At 45.1% G+C, this 18,556-nt stretch overlaps 1 protein-coding gene across 9 annotated transcripts in view; it reads left to right on the top strand.

Annotated features, from left to right (window-relative positions):
- NCOA1 (nuclear receptor coactivator 1) overlaps positions 1–18,556 on the top strand; it is a 344,103-nt gene that overhangs the window by 302,186 nt on the left and 23,361 nt on the right. For all 9 annotated transcript variants that reach the window (XM_030555146.1, XM_030555143.1, XM_030555142.1 and 6 more), the window contains 2 exons: positions 1,944–2,127; positions 13,102–13,228. In XM_030555146.1, the coding sequence (XP_030411006.1) occupies positions 1,944–2,127; positions 13,102–13,228 (311 nt within the window). The remainder of the gene's footprint in view (positions 1–1,943; positions 2,128–13,101; positions 13,229–18,556) is intronic.

Here is an 18,556-nt window from a genome sequence, read left to right as displayed (position 1 = left end):
TAGAGCCCAGGTCCCAGCCTGAGCCCGAACGGCTACACCACAATTAAACAGCCCCTTAGCTGTAGACCTGTGAGCCAGAGTCAGCAGGCACAGGCCAGTCCTGGGGGTCTCATTGCAGTATAGACATACCCTAAGAGGCTAGTTGTAAAGGTGGTTTCCTTTCGAACATTTTGTCAGCCCATTGTAGACATTTGCCAAAGTTTGCTATTGCTAGAACCAGGCTGCCCAAGAAGGCAGGTCTTTAAGAAGCTTGTATGTCATTTTTGCAGAGCAGCACAAGAATGAGGCAAGCCCTGAGCTGCCCCAAAGTGAGCAGCCCTCCAAGCAAAGGAACATTCCCCTGGCTGGAGCTGCAGTTTGATCTCACAGCTAATTTCTCCATAGTATTGCTGACATATTGACTCCTCTGTGAAACGCACAGCTGTTTATGTACCCTAGGCTATTGGTAAATCTGGTTATATTTATCATAGGCATAGGGCTTGTCAGCTCCAACCTTGTGTCCCAGCTAGTTAGCCAACTTTCTGCTAAACCTCACTGTGACCTAAACTTATTTCTCTGCATCTGTCAGTCAAATGCAAAGGTATTTCAGCCTAATAATCTGGAAAGGAATTGCCTGTGAATACGCCCATCGCTCAACATGCATGCTCTTTGCCACGCCGACTGCTGACTCTTGTGGGAGCATGTTTAAATGTGTTCTTAGATTGAGATTTTAAAAAATGTCACTTCCCTTGGGATAATTTTTTTTCACCAAAACCTAATTTAGCTTAGTCCCTTTAATCCCAAACTGTTGCTTGCTGGGATCTCCATTATATCCCCTGGTGCGAATTCCTTTCTCAGTAACATCCCCATTTATTTGGGTCCCCAGGCCAGACATCTACTCTCCTATTCTTTGCTATGATGAAGACTGGAAAAGCTAAATGATATATTACTAGTCTATCAAGAATAATTACTTGCCCTAGGCAAATATATAGGCAGAGGTTTGGAGGGCTGTTCTACAAAGTCTTATATTTTTCAGGAGAGGCCATTTTTTACATCAGTGTAATTGTATGTGTATTAATAGAGCAAATTACCTCCTGCCAAATGGCTGTAGCTGTCTAGGGCCCATTCAAGTCAATGCCCATGCAAGCCATTAATAATAGATGTTTTATTGTCGTGCCTAAAAGCCTCCATTGAGATCAGGGCATCATTGTGTTCAGTACAGATGTAGTGAGAGACAGTCACTGCCCTGTAGAGTTTGCAGTCTAAATAGCCAAGACAGACACAGGGTGGGGAAAGACAGTATTATCCCCATTGTACAGACAGGGAACCGAGGCACAGAGAGAGGCTTGCACAAGGTCACACAGGAAGCTGGTAGCAGTCAAGAATTGAACCCAGCTTTCCTGAGTCCCAGTCCAGTGCCATAACCACAAGGCCATCTGTCTCTGCATGTTTTGACAGAGCAAACTGCCCCCTGCTAGGTGGTTCTAGGTTGCATCTCATACCCAAGATGTTGGTTTTGCATCTTATGTGTAATGCTCTAGGCTCATTCTAGAGGCTAGGGGCCTGATTCCCTGTGTTCCAGCTTCACATGGGTAATTCCACTGAAATCAGCGGAGATACGTAGCTGTGAACCAGGAGGTAACATAGTGGTAAATCAGACCCTGTTTCTGTGCTTCTGCTTGTCTGTGATCAGGGGTACAGAGAAATAATTCCAACAGAGGCCTTTACACCAGCATTTGGGGAGGGTAGCCAGAAGAAAATTACATTGCAAAATGCTTGAACTTCAGGACAGAATGAGTCCTGATTGCCCTCTTTGCATGTAATTTCAATGAGCCAGTTAATTTTGGGGGTGGGGTGGGGAGGGGAAGGGGGAGAGTGGCTGTTTCTGAATTTTTTCTGTGTGTAAAGAGCGTGCTGCCCAAATGGGCTCAATGACTGACCTGTGGCCTTGTTTCCTTCCTTAGTTTGCTGCTGAACTCGACCAGCTCAATCAGCTGCTGCCTTCATTGGAGAAAGCAGCCCAGTTACCAGGCTTGTGTGGGACGGATAGAACCGAAAGCAGCATGGCCAGTGTCATGGTCAAACCTGAGATTCTGGCAGCCCCGCTCCAGCCCAACGCTGCAGCAAGAACTCCAATGGGGCTTAACAGTATGTGTTAGTGCCGATAGCTCTGCGCTCTCATGCTAATCCACAAAACCGTTTTCCAGTATTTGGGGGGAGAGTTCATCTCTTGTCATTTCAGTGGACTTCTAAGGATACAGTATTAGCTTTATGTGGTATACTGGGGCCACTGTGTCCTCTTAATTGTGTTTGATATCTTAAAGCTTAGTGACCTTGCAGAGATGTGTTCACTATCAGACATCTCTTTGCATTTCAAACAGCCATGACACGAGTGAGTAAGAGGACAGGAATACATTTCTTCACAAATTAGGAGTTGAGGAGTCAGTGTGCTCACTGGGCTCAGTAAGAAGTGGGTCACTGCATGTAGTTTTGTATCATCACTGTCAATTTGAGTGCCTAGAGTTTCATCACCCACATCCCTATTTAGACAGCTGAATAAATGGCCTGATTTTCAGAGGTGGGGCAGCACAAAGCAACTTTAGCAAAGCCCAGGTTTTCAGCTCTTTTCAGTGAAAGTAAAATCAACCTGGGGGTGCTTTTACTTAACATTCACGGGCTTCTCCCCAGGAGTGCTGGTTGTATTCCATCTGATAGGTTTCACTCAGCCGAGGCTGCCCTCACTTATCGACTTCAGTTCTGTGAAATCCTCCCCCTTGCAGCCCCAGTACATAGAGTGTAACCAGGTTCCAGTTTTGTGAGGGTTTACCTATCCCAGGTTTTTATTTTGAGTTTTGGGTGAAACAGAGTTGTTTGTTGCATCCACGCTGTCACCACAAGCAGAAATATATTCATCTTGTCACTGAGAATTACATTGAGCATTAAGAGTGGGGGGTGCAGATTTTTGCTAATGAACAGGACTGTCTGAAAGAGAGAGAGGGAGTGGGAGGGGAATTCTAAAAAGAAAAGCTAATGATTGGCAGAATAATCCCAGGTATAAACCAATTATCTGCAGTTCTGTCCTGGGAGGGATAATCCATACATTACATATTCAGCAGATAGAGATAATGAAGCCGTTGGCTGTCTCTGCTGGCTCATGCAAAAATCAGGACAAAGCCCATGAAATAGGTTTGGCAGGAAGGGGGTAAATGAACAGCCTGAAATGTTTCTATAGGACTCTAGTTTCAGGTGTCGGTAGAGGAAGTTCTGGAACAAATTGATAAGTTAAACATAAGAAGTCAGCAGGACCAGAAGGTATTCATCCAAGAGTTCTGAAGGAACTCGCATATGACATTGCAGAACCACTAATTGTGGAATGTAGCCTATTGCTTAAATCAGCCTCTCTACTAGATGACTGGAAGATAGCTAATGTAATACCAATTTTTTTTAAAAAGGGTCCAGAGGCGATCCTGGCACTACAGGCCACTGGTAAGTCTGACTTCAGTACCAGGCAAATTGGTTGAAACGATAGTACAGAACAGAATTATCAGAGTCACAGATGAACACGATACACTGGGGAAGAATCAACGCAGCTGTTGTAAAGGAAAATCATGCCTCACCAATCTATTAGAATTTTTGAGGAGGTCAATAAACATGTGGACAAGGCAGGTGACCCTAGGCAGTCGCCTGGGGCGCCAGGATTCAGGGGGCAGCATTTTGTGCACTTCTGATGGGGCACATGGGAGCATCTGGTTCTGCTTCTGTCGTGCCGCCGAAGAAGGATGTTCTGCCAACGTGCCGTGGAAAACAGCAGCAGGCAATTGAGCAGCTCAATGACTGCCGCTGTCGCCTGCGGCATTTCGGCGGAGGGTCCTTCTTCAGCAGCGTAATGGGAACCGGAAGCTCCCGCGTGCCCCGTGGGGAGCACACAAAATGCCGCCCCCCAAATTCTGCCTAGGGCGCCAGAAACTCTGGTGCCGCTCCTGGGACAAGGGTGATCCCAGACTGAGGAGCCAGAATAGCAGCAGTGAACTACATAACTCCAGTCTGACAAGCCTTCCTCAGCTCTAACAAAATGCTACAATTGGTTACGCTTAGCTTACATTAAGTGAGAAAATTAACTACAAACAGCCCAAGTAAGATGGTGGCTTAACAGTGCTAACAGGAGTCTACACAAGTACCTATAGCTAAGTAGCACCTACTGAGCACAAAAGCCAGATTTTCAAAAGCACTTGGCATCCACGATCGGAGCCAGATTTTTAGAAGAGTTCAGTGCCCAATACAAATGGCCAGGTTTTTCAGAGAACTCAGCTCCCAACATGCACTCAACATACGGAGTTCTCAAAATCTGCCTATAAGTGTCGCAATGTGTTCTGAGCTCTTGAAAACCTGACCCTATGTACCTATGTACTTGGACTTTTCAGAATGGGAAATGAAATTCATTGTTGATAAGGACAAAGTAATACATGTTGGATAACATAATCCCAACTATACATACAAAATGGTGGAGTCTAAATTAGCTGTTACTACTCAAGAAAGATCTTGGAGTCATTGTGGATAATTCTCTGAAAACATCCACTCCGTGTGCAGCGGCAGTCAATAAAGCTAACAGAATGTTAGGAACCATTAGGAAAGGGATCGATAATAAAATAGTAAATATCATAATGTCATTATCTAAATCCATAATATGCCCACACCTTGAATACTGTCTGTAGTTCTGGTCACCCCATCTCAAAAAAGATCATTAGAATTGGAAAAAGTACAGAGAAGTTTAGCAAAAATGATTAGGTGTATGGAACAGCTTCCGTATGAAGAGACATTCAAAAGACAGGGACTGTTCAGCTTAGAAAAAAGGTGACTAACGGAGGGTGTGATAGAGGTCTGTACAGCCATGAAGTGTGGGGAGAAAGTAAATAAGGAAGTGTTGTTATTTTCATGTAACAGAAGAATTAGGGGTAACCAATGATATTAATAGGCAGCAGGTCAAAAACAAACAAAAGGAAGTACGTGTTCACACCACACAGAGTCAACCTGTAGAACTCATTGGCAGGGAATGTTGTGAAGGCCAAACGTATAACAGAGTTCAGAAAAGAGCTAGATGAGTTCATGGAGGATAGGTCCATGAATGGCTATCAGCAATAATGGGCAGCGAGACAACCCCATGCTGTAGGTGTCCCTAAATCTCTGACTGCCAGACGCTGGGACTGGATGACATGGATGGATCTCTAGATAATTGTCCTGTTCTGGTCATTTCTTCTAAAGCACATGGAACTGGCCACTGTCAGAAGACAAGGTATTGGGCTAGATGAACCCAGTATGGCCATTCTTATGTAGATTTGGCATCTTTAGACGGCTAAAAAATCCCATAGTATGCGGAAGAACAACAGTGTTGTAACCAGGAGCAAAATTCTGCTCTGGAGGCCTGAACTCTGAGAATATTTTGTAGCTGCACACTCCAGTCATCCTTGGGAAACAGGCCTCTAGCACCAAATTAAAGAAAAACTCTTATTTGTTGCAAGCAGGTTGTTCTAGTCATTGGGACCAGCCACTAGAGGGCGACATGGCTATGTGTTACATATGCTGCAAGGAGATTAGATCAGCTGAATCAAGAGCCACCATGTGACTCTAAGATCAGGATATTGGCTATAAGAGGAAACGGAGGAGCGCGAATTGGATAGAAGATACTACACTGGGCAATAAACCTGGTGAGGGCTTTGAATGACAGCTGCACTGAGACTAAATGCATCAGAGAGCCGTGCTGTGCCTTTCCACAATAGGGGGAATGTCTGGCAGCTTGAAAAGGAGCTGTCAGCTCTAATCATAGCCATTGGCCAATTTGTCCCATTACCTCTCCACTGAATTCATAGCTAAAGATCAGACAGCCACTTATTACTCAGGCCTATTATTTGCATGCCAAGGACTCTTATTCTAAAGACTCAAATGGACAGCACCTTCAGGGAACAGAGCACTAGGAGATTCATAATGTAGTGACATGAGTATAATTATAATGGGGCTTTATTGTCTTTCGGAGACACGAGAATCTTATATCAGACAGAGTTGAAATGGAGATTGGCAAAGAGGAGGAGTATGTTTATGGTGAGATGTGTCCAACTCTGTGCATTAAACTCCCCACGCCGACTCCCCATATACTCCAGAACTTAAAGTATAATTTCCCAGCACGAATGTGTATCTCAAGCCCAAATGCCCACAAGGAAACCAGTTTCCTTTAAATTAGCGCTGTTGGTTTAAACTGGTGCGTGGATTACAATGGTTAACTCAGAAGACGCACTTCATATCTGCAGTGAGATGCCTGGTCATGACACTGACATTCAGCCCTCTGCAGAGAGCCCGTGCAAGGCCTGTGCCCTGCACTAGTGCTTTGCACAGGGGTGAAACCCAGCTTAAGCGCTGATCAGAAGATACAAAACTTTGAAGGTGCAGATGATTCTACAGGGTGAATAAAGATGGGACCCCACTACAGGCTTTTTTCCATTAAATCACAGCTGAAAAGAGCAGAGGGTATGGTGAGTGGTGGCTGGAATTCAGCCCTGTGTGGTGAGCCTGCCTGAAGCATGGGTATCACTGAACTCCCACTTCAGGCTGAGTGTTGGCCTGCTGCACAGGGGTGTATGTCACCCTGTGCTGTGTGGGTCAGTGAGATCCTGCTGTATGTACCTAGATCAAGTTCTGACTACAATGAGCGGGCAGCTGTGAATTATCCCCTCAAGGGGCTCCTGTATTGATCTGAGGTGAGAGTGACGTTTGTGCAGTTCTTGCACTGGGGTTCAAAACTTGCTTATTTCATATAATGCATAGGCACAAGAATCCAGTCAAACCTAGCCGCCCTCTGCATATCCTCTGACTTGTAGTATGGACTACCCTGCATATCCCTCCACCTGCCCAGCTTAACTATTGGGGCACCCATCCCTTTCTCTACAGCACGGTTGTGTTAGCAGCATGGATTACTTGCCCTCTCAGAAGTACTAAATCAGAGCCACGTCGCTGTCCGGTGCTGATCGGCAGCGTAGTGTCCTTGTTTGCCTGCATTCCTAAGGGGTGATTCCCTGGGGTGGGCTCTGTGCAGTGAAGTCACATCTGTCAGTCCCTAGTCCCAAGTGCCATGAGTAGGCCATTCCCACACCAATCCTTCTCTTGCCCTCCAAAGTCACTGATGTCAGCTCCTTTGGCTGGCAGGATGAATCAGTCAAGCATTGGTAATGTCGTGATCAGCCCTCGGAAGCTGTCTGAGTTATGCTTATTTATTATTTAATGAATCTATAGCTATTAACGGCGGGCAGGGCATGCAGGCTGGCCGGTCCCCATTTGAGTTCTGCGACCCTGTGGAGCCAGTTCAGCTCAGGCCAGCTCATTTTCCTGCATCGAATGGCAGCAGTCTGCATTCTGGGTTACCATCAGAGCAGGGCAGGGGGACAGTAACTGGACCAAACCCCTTCCAGCCTGATACAGGTATGTGCTCCCGCAGGGATCTGCTGATCTGGGCCTTCTGTTCCCTACTAGGTTATGCCTGCAGTTTCTGGGGATCTACCAATATAAAGGTATAGCAGAGAGGGCACCAAGATAAGTTAAATTCACCCCGTGCAGAGCAGAAGGTTTACATGGGGCATAGGCCTTGTGTCTGAATTCAACTTTAGGGAAGGTGAGATAATGTTAGACCTGTGTTTTGAAAACCAGTTCTGATGGTGGCCCTATGCAAGCTGGGTAAGGCAAAACAATCCACTCAGCTTTCTCCAAGCAGAGAATAAGGAAAAGCAGAAGATTTGATTAACATTGGTGTTGAAAGACAAGGTAGGTGAGGTAATATCGTTTATTGGATCAACCTCTCTTGGGGAGAGAGACATGCGTTCGAGCTTATGCGGAGCTGAAGATCTGTGTAAGCTCGAAAGCTTGTCTCGCTCACCAACAGAAGTTGGTCCAATAGAAGATCTTACCTCACCTACCTTGTGTCTCTAATGTCATGGGACCAACATGGCTACAACAACACTGCGTATGTTGGTGCTGAAAGACACTGTGCTGAAGCCGCTCCCACCTTCACTGCAGTGTCTGGAAAAGGGCATGCACTGCCCTTTCCTTTATTCCATGTACCTGCTGGGGAATACTGCTACGGTGTCTTGGAATGATAACCCAGTTAATCCACTTCAGTGTGAATGTTTGAAATAACGCAGCGGGTTTTTTTAAATTCTGCATTACTGCGAAAAGAGAAGCAAACAGACATTGCTTTCCTGTACCTGCTTCTAGACAGATACTGTCAGACTAACTTGCCAGCTCCATATAAAGCTGTTAAGAGTTTAGTGCAAGGGCCATATTCCCCTGGAAATTGGTCTAAATATCTTTCCATAAAACTTGGAACGAATAAGCTGCTTTTTGAATGGCAACATTAAACTCCGTGAATAGGCTGGGGTTTCATGACTGCAAATGACTTTGGTTACACACTCCCCAGAGACTCATAAAAAGGTGTATAAAAAGCTTCAGGAGTAAGATCCCAGTTCAGGCAACGAATTAAATTGGTGTGGTGGGCACCTGATGGTACTAGTGGCACAATGCTGGAGACCTTGGTATTCCTGATTTCCAGACTATGCTACAGAGCTCTCCAGCAAGGGAGAGTATTGCTGCTGTATTGCCACCTCTCTCCATCAACATGGAGAGATATTAAAGATGATCTCAGAAGAGACCCATATGTTTCATCTTCTGTGAAGGAAGAGAAGTGCTGTAATGGCAGCTTCACGGCAGGGAATGGATCACAGGAAGTCACAACCCAGGACCACTCACCTTCAACTGGAAGCCAAAGAAAACATGTGACCATAGAAATTGCCAGACTGTATCAGACCCAAGGTCCATTGAGTCCAGTGTCCTGTCGCCAACAGGGGCCAGAACCAGATGCTTCAGAGGAAGTTGTAATAACCCTGCCAAAGGCAGATGTGGGATAATCTGCCTCCTACGTAGGTCTCTTTCTGATCTCTAGTAGTTTGAGATTAGCGTGAGCCCTGAAGCACACAGTTTAATATCCTTCCAATATTTTTATTGCCATTAATTATGATAACTCAGGATATTCTTGTCATTGATATAACTGTCCAGTCCCATTTATTCTTGGTTTCAGAGACTTCCAGTGGCAGTGAGTTTCACATCTTAATTACACATTGTATGGAAAAAAAGTATTTCCTTTCATTGGCTTTGAATTTGCCACCCTAATTTTATTGCATGTTCTCTTGGTATGAGACTGGAAGAACAAATGCTGCTGACCTCCCTTCTCCAGATTCTTTTTTTATAGACTCCTATCATGGCCCCTTGTATTTTTCTCCTTTCTAAGGTCACGATCCATCCTTTTCAGTCTCTCTGCATAGGAGAGGTTTTCCAGGCCTTGGTCACTCTTGTTGCTCTTCCCTGAATCTCCTCCAGTTCTGCAGTACCCTTTTGGAGATAAAGTGACCAGCACTGTGTGCAGTATCCAGATGAGGCTGCACTGTTGATTTATATAAAGGCGTTGTAACATTTTCATTATTATTCTCCATCTCATTCCTTATAGATCTTAACTTCTTGTTGGCGTTTTTGATAGCAGTTGTGCACTGAGCAGAGGTTTTTATTGATCTGTCTACAGTGACATCCATGTCCCTTTCTTGGGTTGACAGTTAATGTAGAACCCTTTACAGTGTACCAGTAGTTCACATTTTTCTCTCTGTGTGCATTATTTTGCGTGTATCAATGGTGAATGACATTTGCCATCATGTTGCCCATTCACCTAGCTTGATTAGGTCTCTGTGAAGTTCTTTCTTCACAGCCCTCTCTGAGGCTGACTAACCTAAACAACTTCATGTCATCTGCAAATTTTGCACTCTCACTACTTATCCCTTTTCCAGATCATTAATAACTATATTAAACAACTTGGAACCTAGTACAGAACATTGAAACCTCTTTTGTTAACCTTTTGCCAAGATGAAAGTTGACCATATAATCCTACTCTTTGCTTTCCGTCTCTTAGGCAGAAAGCTTAAAGACTTCAGAGGCTGTAGTGCAGAACTCTTCTGAGCCCAACCCTGTGAGAAGCTGGGGGTACCACCTACAAACTACCGAGTGTCCTCTTCTCCTTCTGAAGTCAGTAGGTGCAGGAGATCTCAGGTCTTATATATCAGAGGGGTGGCTGTGTTAGTCTGGATCTGTAAAACCGGCAGAGAATCCTGTGGCACCTTATAGACTAACACATGTTTTGGAGCATGAGCTTTCATGGGTCAATACCCACTTCGTCGGATGCATGTGTGCTCCAAAACATCTGTTAGTCTATAAGGTGCCACAGGATTCTTCACATGCATCCTACGAAGTGGGTATTCACCCACGAAAGCTCATGCTCCAAAACATCTGTTAGTCTATAAGGTGCCACAGGATTCTTTGCTGCTTTTACCGGTCTTATAAAATACAGGGATCAGTTTCAGTTGTTTTCCACTAGCTTTCCCAGACCACAGACCTAGCTTGAGGACTTGCCTTAGCTCACAAGTGAAATGAGCTTGACAGTTGGTCTAATCCTCAGAAAGACAGTTTGGTATAATATAGTTTTGGCTTAGGACAGTAGTAGTAGGAAGGCCAAGACTGAGAAGCAGCAGCAGAGCTGTTTGCGGAAATTGCACACCGTTTGCCTATGTTGTGCCTTGTCCCAGCTGTCATGGTTATAAGTACTGTCTTTATTATGGTTTTGCTCACAGTGGCCTCCATCTAAAGTGCTTATTCATTTGCACTTATAAGACGAGTTTATGGAATGGCTTGGATCAGGTTGACTTAGCACCAAAAGAGTATCTGGATTGGGATTTGGTTTATCTGAAGGAGGAAGGAAGTTTCCTGTGGAGAAAGATGGCACCTGGATTTCTGAATACTTCCATCTTGCAGATTGGTGCACAGGGACAGCAGCTGAACTGTTGTTGTTTGGAGAAGACCATAAGCTTCAGCCCAAGCAAATATGTGAAAACATAAAGAAGCTTATAAAGAAACTGAATTAGGCTGCAAAGCAATTGTGCATGCAGCATTCTCTTGCCCAGTTGGAGCTGACGTTGCTGCTGCTAGAATTTCTTTTATTCTTCTGTTGCCAAGCAACCTTAAGAATGTTGTCTTACTGTACAGTAATTTCATGAAGTAAATGAACACTTGCAAGTTGACTTTACTTGCTGGTGCATAGCTATGATCAGATTAGCTGATCAGACAAAACTGTGGCAGCTAGATCCAGGCAGACTTCTCAGATTTTAGGGCTAGCTTTGCAGGAACCTGGTGACCACTTGAAACAATGTAGGATCATCTGTGGGTAATGACCACTTTGTAACTATGCACCTGATTGAGGGCATCAGTGGGATTGGAAGCTGGGACCTCTAGATCTAAAAGCGTGAACCTCTAGTGCTTGAGCTAAAGGACCGGGTCCATTAAGTCTGAAACAGCAGCGGATGCAAAACCTCTTACATGATGCAGCTGCTAGAGAAGGACAAACAGCCATACTTGGCCAACATGCGGCATGCTTAGATCCTGTCCTTTAAAGGATATGTGCCTCTGTAATCACTAACATATGGAAAGATAATTCCTTTTATTGTAAAAGGAATTAGCACGGCTCAGTATGGTAAAAACACCAAAAATAAATACTTTTCATTTTCAGTAACTGCCTTATAAGTACCTGAAACCTTGGAAATAATACAACTATATATGGACCCAGGGAGCATGCTCAGGAGAAGAGATGCCACCATGGTCAGAGATTTTCTTATCCCTTGCAGTTCTCTGTTCACATTGCTGTCCAATCGTTAGTTTAGCCAAGATGTTTTAGTCTTAAATATCAATTCATATTTCAAATAAGATGATGGTGTAAAGTCTCCAGACCTCATAAATTGCTCAGTTCTGGGCTGGGCTCAAACTCCTACAGAATTTAAATTGATTGACTTGGCCTTTTCCCTGTAAAATGAGTTTCTCCAGAATGGAAAGTCAAAAGGCATGAATATGTGTGCGCTTTATTTTGGGTTGTTTTTTAAAGCAAAATCTCCAGTGGTAACAACTTTCAGTAAAGAATTCTTTAACTGGCTACATTTGAAACATTCGTAGATCTTGTAGAAGAGACATTTACACAAAGCCACCATGTGTACAGCCTTGGAGAGAGACTTTCTCTTCCTATATAAGTGTACCCAGAAGATAATGTCTGTTGGTATGAGGAAAGCTATGGCTGATGTCTGCTACTTAGGGGCTGAAAAGAACAGCAACGTAGTCCTGCCATTAGGAACAAAGCTTTCAGAGTCTTGGTGTGTATGTCACACACTCTCTGAGCTGGAGTGTCTCTGTTTTCTGAAAACTCACGTCATTTATTTTGAAATCTTAGTGCACTCTTATCCTTATTGTTTGCAAAGTGTTAGAGCCATGACACAATCACTGTCCTGCTACAGTCTGTTAGACAGTGTAGTTGAGCTGCAGTAGTTAAATTGTCCTGCCTAGGTTGTGGGTGGCAGTGTGCTGTGTGTTGCAAGTGAAGGGAGTCAGCTGTGTGAATTCCCATTGCTTTGGTATGATTTCACGTACTCAGCCTGATTAGAGCTTTGTTCACAGAGATATAGGACATCAGTGTGGAGCAAGCCCTTGACCCTGCTTCAGTTGGCTGCCCCTCTGGATTCCTGATCTGAGGTGGTGGTAAAGGGGGCCTGATGAGAGATTTCATATTTCCATTTAATCACTGTGTTTTTGGCATGTATTCTGTGTTATCATCATGCTATCTGAGCATCATATATGTAAGCACTAAGTAGCCCCGTTTCTTAATCCTTTAGTAGTGGTAGTACTTGTCCACAAAATCAGCTCAGACTTTCATGTCAGAATGCTTTTGGAGTTGGGGGAGGTACTGCCTCTGTACCTCTGTGAACCAGGGATTATCTCAGCTGACTCCAAAAGGATTTCAGGTCTAAGCAGGCATTAACATTTGTCTGAACTCTTAGCTTCCTTTGCATTTTCCCCACTCTTCCTTCACCTTACACAGAAGGTATTTTATACATTAGCGAATGGGATGATGAATGGGGAAAGACTTGTAACTCCCTTTGTATAGTGGTTTATGACACCTCTTTTGCTCTGTAACACTTACTTTTCCCCACCCTCGCTTTTCCCAATCAGGATTGTCTGAACTGGAGTTGGGAGTCTCTGATCAACAGTTTGGACAGCCAGGAATGGGTGACCAGATTCCATGGGCAGACAACCCCATGGCCTCCATGAACCGAGTATCTTTGAATAAACCAGACGAGTAAGTACTGTGGGTTTGGATAATCTGCCTTCCCACCACCCCACCCTCCTCTAGCCTCTTACGATATATTTTTAGTAGGCTTAAGGTTTGCTGTAGTTCTGTGGATAGAGATTGCTGTGCCTACCCTTGGGTAAAGGTCCCTATGAGTGTGTCCACACAGCAATTGTCAATCCAGGGCAGTGACAGCGAAAGGTAGACTGTCTGAGATTGGCACTATGACTAAAAATAGCAGTGTTGAGGTTTCGGCTCAGGCTGGAGCTTGGGCTCTGAAGCCCGCCCACTCATCTCCTTAGTCTTCAGCTAATTTTAATGCCATGGCATAAGCTTGAGTCTGTCAAACTGGGCACTGAGACTTGCTTTCACTGGCTGTATAGGCATACCTGTGGAAGTTACACTTACATGAGGTATGTTAAGTGATCAGACAGCTCAAACGTTGGCCATAATAAGATGTCCTGATATTCTCTAGTCCAGAGGTCAGCAACCTTTCAGAAGTGGTGTGCCGAGTCTTTATTCATTCACTCTAATTTAAGGTATCTCTTGTCAGTAATACATTTTAAGGTTCTTAGAAGGTCTCTTTCTATAAGTCTATAATATATAACTAACTATTGTTGTATATAAAGTAAACAGGGTTTTTAAAATGTTTAAGAAGCTTCATTTAAAATTAAATAAAATGCAGAGCCCCCCAGACCAGTGGCCAGGACCCAGGCAATGTTAGTGCCACTGAAAATCAGCTTGCATGCTGCTTTCGGCACCCGTGCCATAGGTTGCCTACCCCTGCTCTAGTCTGATCCCTTTGCTTGAGAGTTGAGGGAGAGGAACATTCTCATCATAGTAGTTAAGACTGGAGGAGATACAATAGCACAAGGGTGAAATTCACACCTGTATGGAAAGGCCAGCCAGCACAGTCAGAGCATCACTGAGGCACAAGCTTTGTCTTGGCCCTTTTCACAAGGGTGAACTTCACCCTGTGCCAGTACGAATAATATTAGTGCACTGTCAATGATGAAAGGTGCCTCACGGACCGGATACACTGAAATCAGTATTAAGACAGTGTGAGAGAGAAATATTTTTTCCAAATAACTAAGGATAGTTCATAGAGTCCATTAATTAAAGCTACTGCCACCTAGTGGTATAATTAGAAGGTTGCAAAAACTCTGCATGCAGAAACTTTTCTTTGACCTGAATTGAGGCAGAAGGGAGGTGCTGTACAGTTCTGCTTGAGCAAAACCTCTGAATGGCGCTTTCCATGTAGCTGTTAAAATAGCTGCAGTTGGGCTTTATCAGCAGTGAATACATCAAGGCTTTTGATGGGGAGGTAAACAGTCTGCTAAATGACCAGCTGTGCTCCTGAAGGAGAGCAGAACATTAAGCAATAAAGTGGAGCTATTGAAATATAATTAGGACAGAACAAAATAGTTTCAATGAGGCCTTTCCCCGGGAGCAATGGCCATAAATAAAATAAAAATACTTATTAAAAATTTCATTATATGTAAACTCACAAAGCTAACCAGGGGATTAGAGAGAGCTTGCCTGTCATGCATGCTACATTTGATGCCCAGATACCAAGGGGATGGATGCCTTACAGGGGGAAGGAAGCAGAGGGTGAAATGGCTTCCAGCAATGTTAGGAGTAAATGTGACACTGCCTCCTTGTATGTGAAAGCAGCAGCACCAGGAATCATGGAGAGTAGGCAAACTTGCATTTAACCCATCGAGGTAACAAGGGTGAGATTTTTGCCATTGCTAATAAGATAGTCCTGACCTTGAATGGGAAGAAGATCCCAATAATCATAAACAGTGGCCCTCCAGAGGCAAAGTGGTGAGCCTTTCTCCTAGTCCAGAGGGCTTTTCTGAACCAAAACCCCCCAAAGGTCTTGCTTCAGCCTTCAGCAGAGCTTTAAATAAAATCAAATGTCTGCGTAGAGGCTCTTAAACTGCTGGAGCTGTGTGTGTGACAGCGTCTGATTACAGGTTGCTGGCCGCATGCTCCAGTTTTCAATTTGACAGGCCCTATTAAAGCTCAAATTGAACTTCATATGTAAAGCTTATAGGGGTATATTTGTTATTAACAGAGATTTCCCTCTTGCTCTGCTGCAAGATACATGTTAACTCGAGTGTGATAGAGCTGTTCTCTTCACATTATAAAGCTGGTGGGTCTCTGGATACATGTGGAGCAGCTTGTGGTCACTCTGAGCTGCATGTCTTTAGAAGACTTGGGATTTCTTTCTGTGCTCATCTGTACACATGAGGAAGACATAGAGAGGCTGAGGGGGTTCTGTTCCTGGCTGGATTGTTTCCCGTGAACCATTTGCTGGAACATAGCAGCAGCTTGTTAGAAATGTGTCTGGGACCTGTGATTTTTCTGTGGAATAATAGTCCCATTAGCATAGGGCTTTGCGTTTGTGTTGCCACACCCAGAAATCCCTTTAAGAGACTGCCTGCAAGAAGTAAAATAGCATATCAACCCATAATGAGCAAGTGGTGTAAAGAAGAACATTGGTGCTGTAGTTAAGGCACCAGGCTGCGAGTTTGGAGTTCCAGGTTCAGTTCCTAGACTCCGAGTGACTTTGGGTGAGTCTCTTATTACTTCTGTCTCTGTCCCCCATCTGAGATGGGGATACTACTCTCCCTTACTTTGTCTCTTTAGGCTGTAAGCTCTTCAGGGCAGTGGGGAGGGATAGCTCAGTGGTTTGAGCATTGGCCTGCTAAACCCAGAGTTGTGAGTTCAGTCCTTAAGGGGGCCACTTAGGGATCTGGGGCAAAAATCAGTACTTGACCCTGCTAGTCAAGGCAGGGGGCTGGACTCCATGACCTTTTGAGGTCCCTTCCAGTTCTTGGAGATATCTCCAATTAATTTTTTTATTTTTTTATTTTTATTTTTTTATTTTTTTGCTCCTCTCTCTCTCTGTGTTTGTACAGTCCTAGCCCAGGGATCGGCAACCTATGGCACGCGTGCCAAAGGTGGCACGCACACTGATTTTTGATGGCATGTGGGGTAGGCTGAGCTGCTCAGTCTGCCGCCGCTCTGGGGTTCCTGCTGCTGCCTCTTGCCAGCCGGGTCCCGCTGCTGGTCCCACTCCACACCCGCTGCTGGCCTGGGTTCCTTCCCCCAGACTGGCGGTGGGCTGTGAGCCGAGCTGATAGGAGCCGGCACCCGAAACCCCAGTCGGGCAAAGGGCTGACCCGCTCAGCCCACCGCTGCTCTGGGGTTCCCGCTGCTGGCCCCTTACCAGCTCGGATCCTGACGCTGGTCCCATTCATCGCCCGCTGCTGGCCTGGGTGAAGGAACCCCAGGCTGGCAGTGGGCTGAGACACCGGCTGTCAGGAGCCGGCAGCTGAAACCCCAGAGCTGGGGCTGGCGGAGACGCTCAGACCACCGCCGAAACCCCAGAGCTGGGCGGGCTGACCTGCTCAGCCTGCTGCCGCTCTGGAGTTCCGACTGCTGGCCCCTTATCAGCCGGGGTCCCTGCCACAGTCCCACTCACCTTGCTTCCAGCGTAGGCCCCCTGCCAGACAGGGTCCAGGCCTCCAGCCCTGCTCACCCTACCAGCCGCCAGCTCCACTCACCTCACCTGCCAATCTGAGGTTCCAGCCAGTTAACAACTGATCACTCAGAAACCTATGTTCAGCTTAAAGTATCTAAATATGTGCCACCAGACACTGGAAAACTCAGCAAGGAGAAGCAAGGGCAAGTATCACACTGAATTGATAAGATCTGCATTTTAATTTAATTTTAAATAAAGCTTCTGAACATTTTGAAAACCTTGTTTACTTCACATATAACAGTAGTTTGGTTATATATTATAGACTTAGAGAGAGAGACCTTCTAAAAAAGTTTAAATGTATTATCAGCACGCGAAGCCTTAAATTAGAGTGTATACATGGAGACTCAGCACACCACTGCTGAAAGGTTGCCGACCCCATCCTAGCCCAAGGGAGCCCTGAGATCATTAAGGGCCTTGTGGCACTACTGTATGGCATAGAAGCCATAGCACGGTGATATCAAACATACCGCCTGCTGGGCGGATCTGGCCTGCATGGTGCATTTGTGTGACCTACATGGCATGCCCTCTGGTTGTGCAGAATCTAAGCTTCAATTAAAAAAAAAAAAAAAAGGTTTCTCCTCTTGGCAGGAGAGAAACCTTCCAAATGTGAACCATGCGTAAGAGACATCATGATGTCTGCACGGAGCCTGCACCAGTGAGTCAGAGGGGCGAACTCCCTTCTCGTGCTAATCCGGTTGGAGCATCAGCACTGAGACCAATGATGTCACGGCAGCCTCAATATTTACTGACAGTTCTAGTATGTTGAATGGGTCGGGGTGGAAGTGAAACCCTCGACAGGTGCCATTTGGGAATTGCCACAGAGAAGGAAAGATAGGAATAAATCAGTCTAGTTACTAGTGACGGCCTCATTGTTCGCTGGATGTCTGAGTGAACCTTCCACTGATATCATTGGGGTCTCCGATGTGGATCAAGGGCACTCTGCCACCTCCAGCCCACAATTTAACCTGGAATCCAGCCCTTTCCTCTGAATTTGATGCCCCTCCTGTGGACTGAAGGAGTGTTTGTGGTACAGGAGCCAGTACAGCTAGATGTGTAGTTGCAGCTTTAACACACACAAATTTGGTTTGATATGAAGCTACAAGCAGCAGGAATCTTTGTTACAGACTGAAGCAAGCCCCATTATTCACCTCTCCCTCCCCTTCTTCCTCTGTTCCTATACTGCAGTCTAAGAAATTCCAGTGCCTTATATTTCTTTCCCTGGATTAAACTATGTTTATTGGCTGCAGTGTTCCTGATCAGATTAGTTTCAGTTACTTACTGTACATCTGGTCCTCATCTGGAGCAAAGAGGATAAACAGGTCTGCTCCTTGGGAACCACTGGCATGTTTAAGTTCTCTTCTTTGTGCTTTTCTAGAAGTGTGATGTGCCATAGCTCCCTTCATTGTGTCAGGCCCAGCAAATTCCATTGACGCCAATCAGTCACGTCATTGGAACGTCTCTCATTACATATTAACCTTGTCCCCAAGAATATCAAGGGGGAAATTCTTCAGGCTTCTTATTTTTGTGCCTAAACAGTTCCCTTGCCTTCAGTGGCTTTAGTGTCAGCTGTTCTGACTTTTCCCAAACCTCTCTGGTTTTGTGTTTCCAAAGGATTCTCTGTACTGAACACCCACTGCCTTTCCCAGCCAGTGGAACATTTGCCGGCACAAACCCTGGAAAAATCAAAGTTTGATAAGAATCTTGTTGAGGCTCTGAAACTCAACCCTGCGCACAGGTCCAGGAATAGTCTGAAGTGGTGCCTAAGCCTTGTGCAGGGGTGAAGT

This window comes from Gopherus evgoodei, chromosome 3, assembly GCF_007399415.2.
Source record: "Gopherus evgoodei ecotype Sinaloan lineage chromosome 3, rGopEvg1_v1.p, whole genome shotgun sequence".
NCBI lineage: Eukaryota > Metazoa > Chordata > Testudines > Testudinidae > Gopherus > Gopherus evgoodei.
This window is presented reverse-complemented; position numbering and strand designations above follow the sequence as displayed.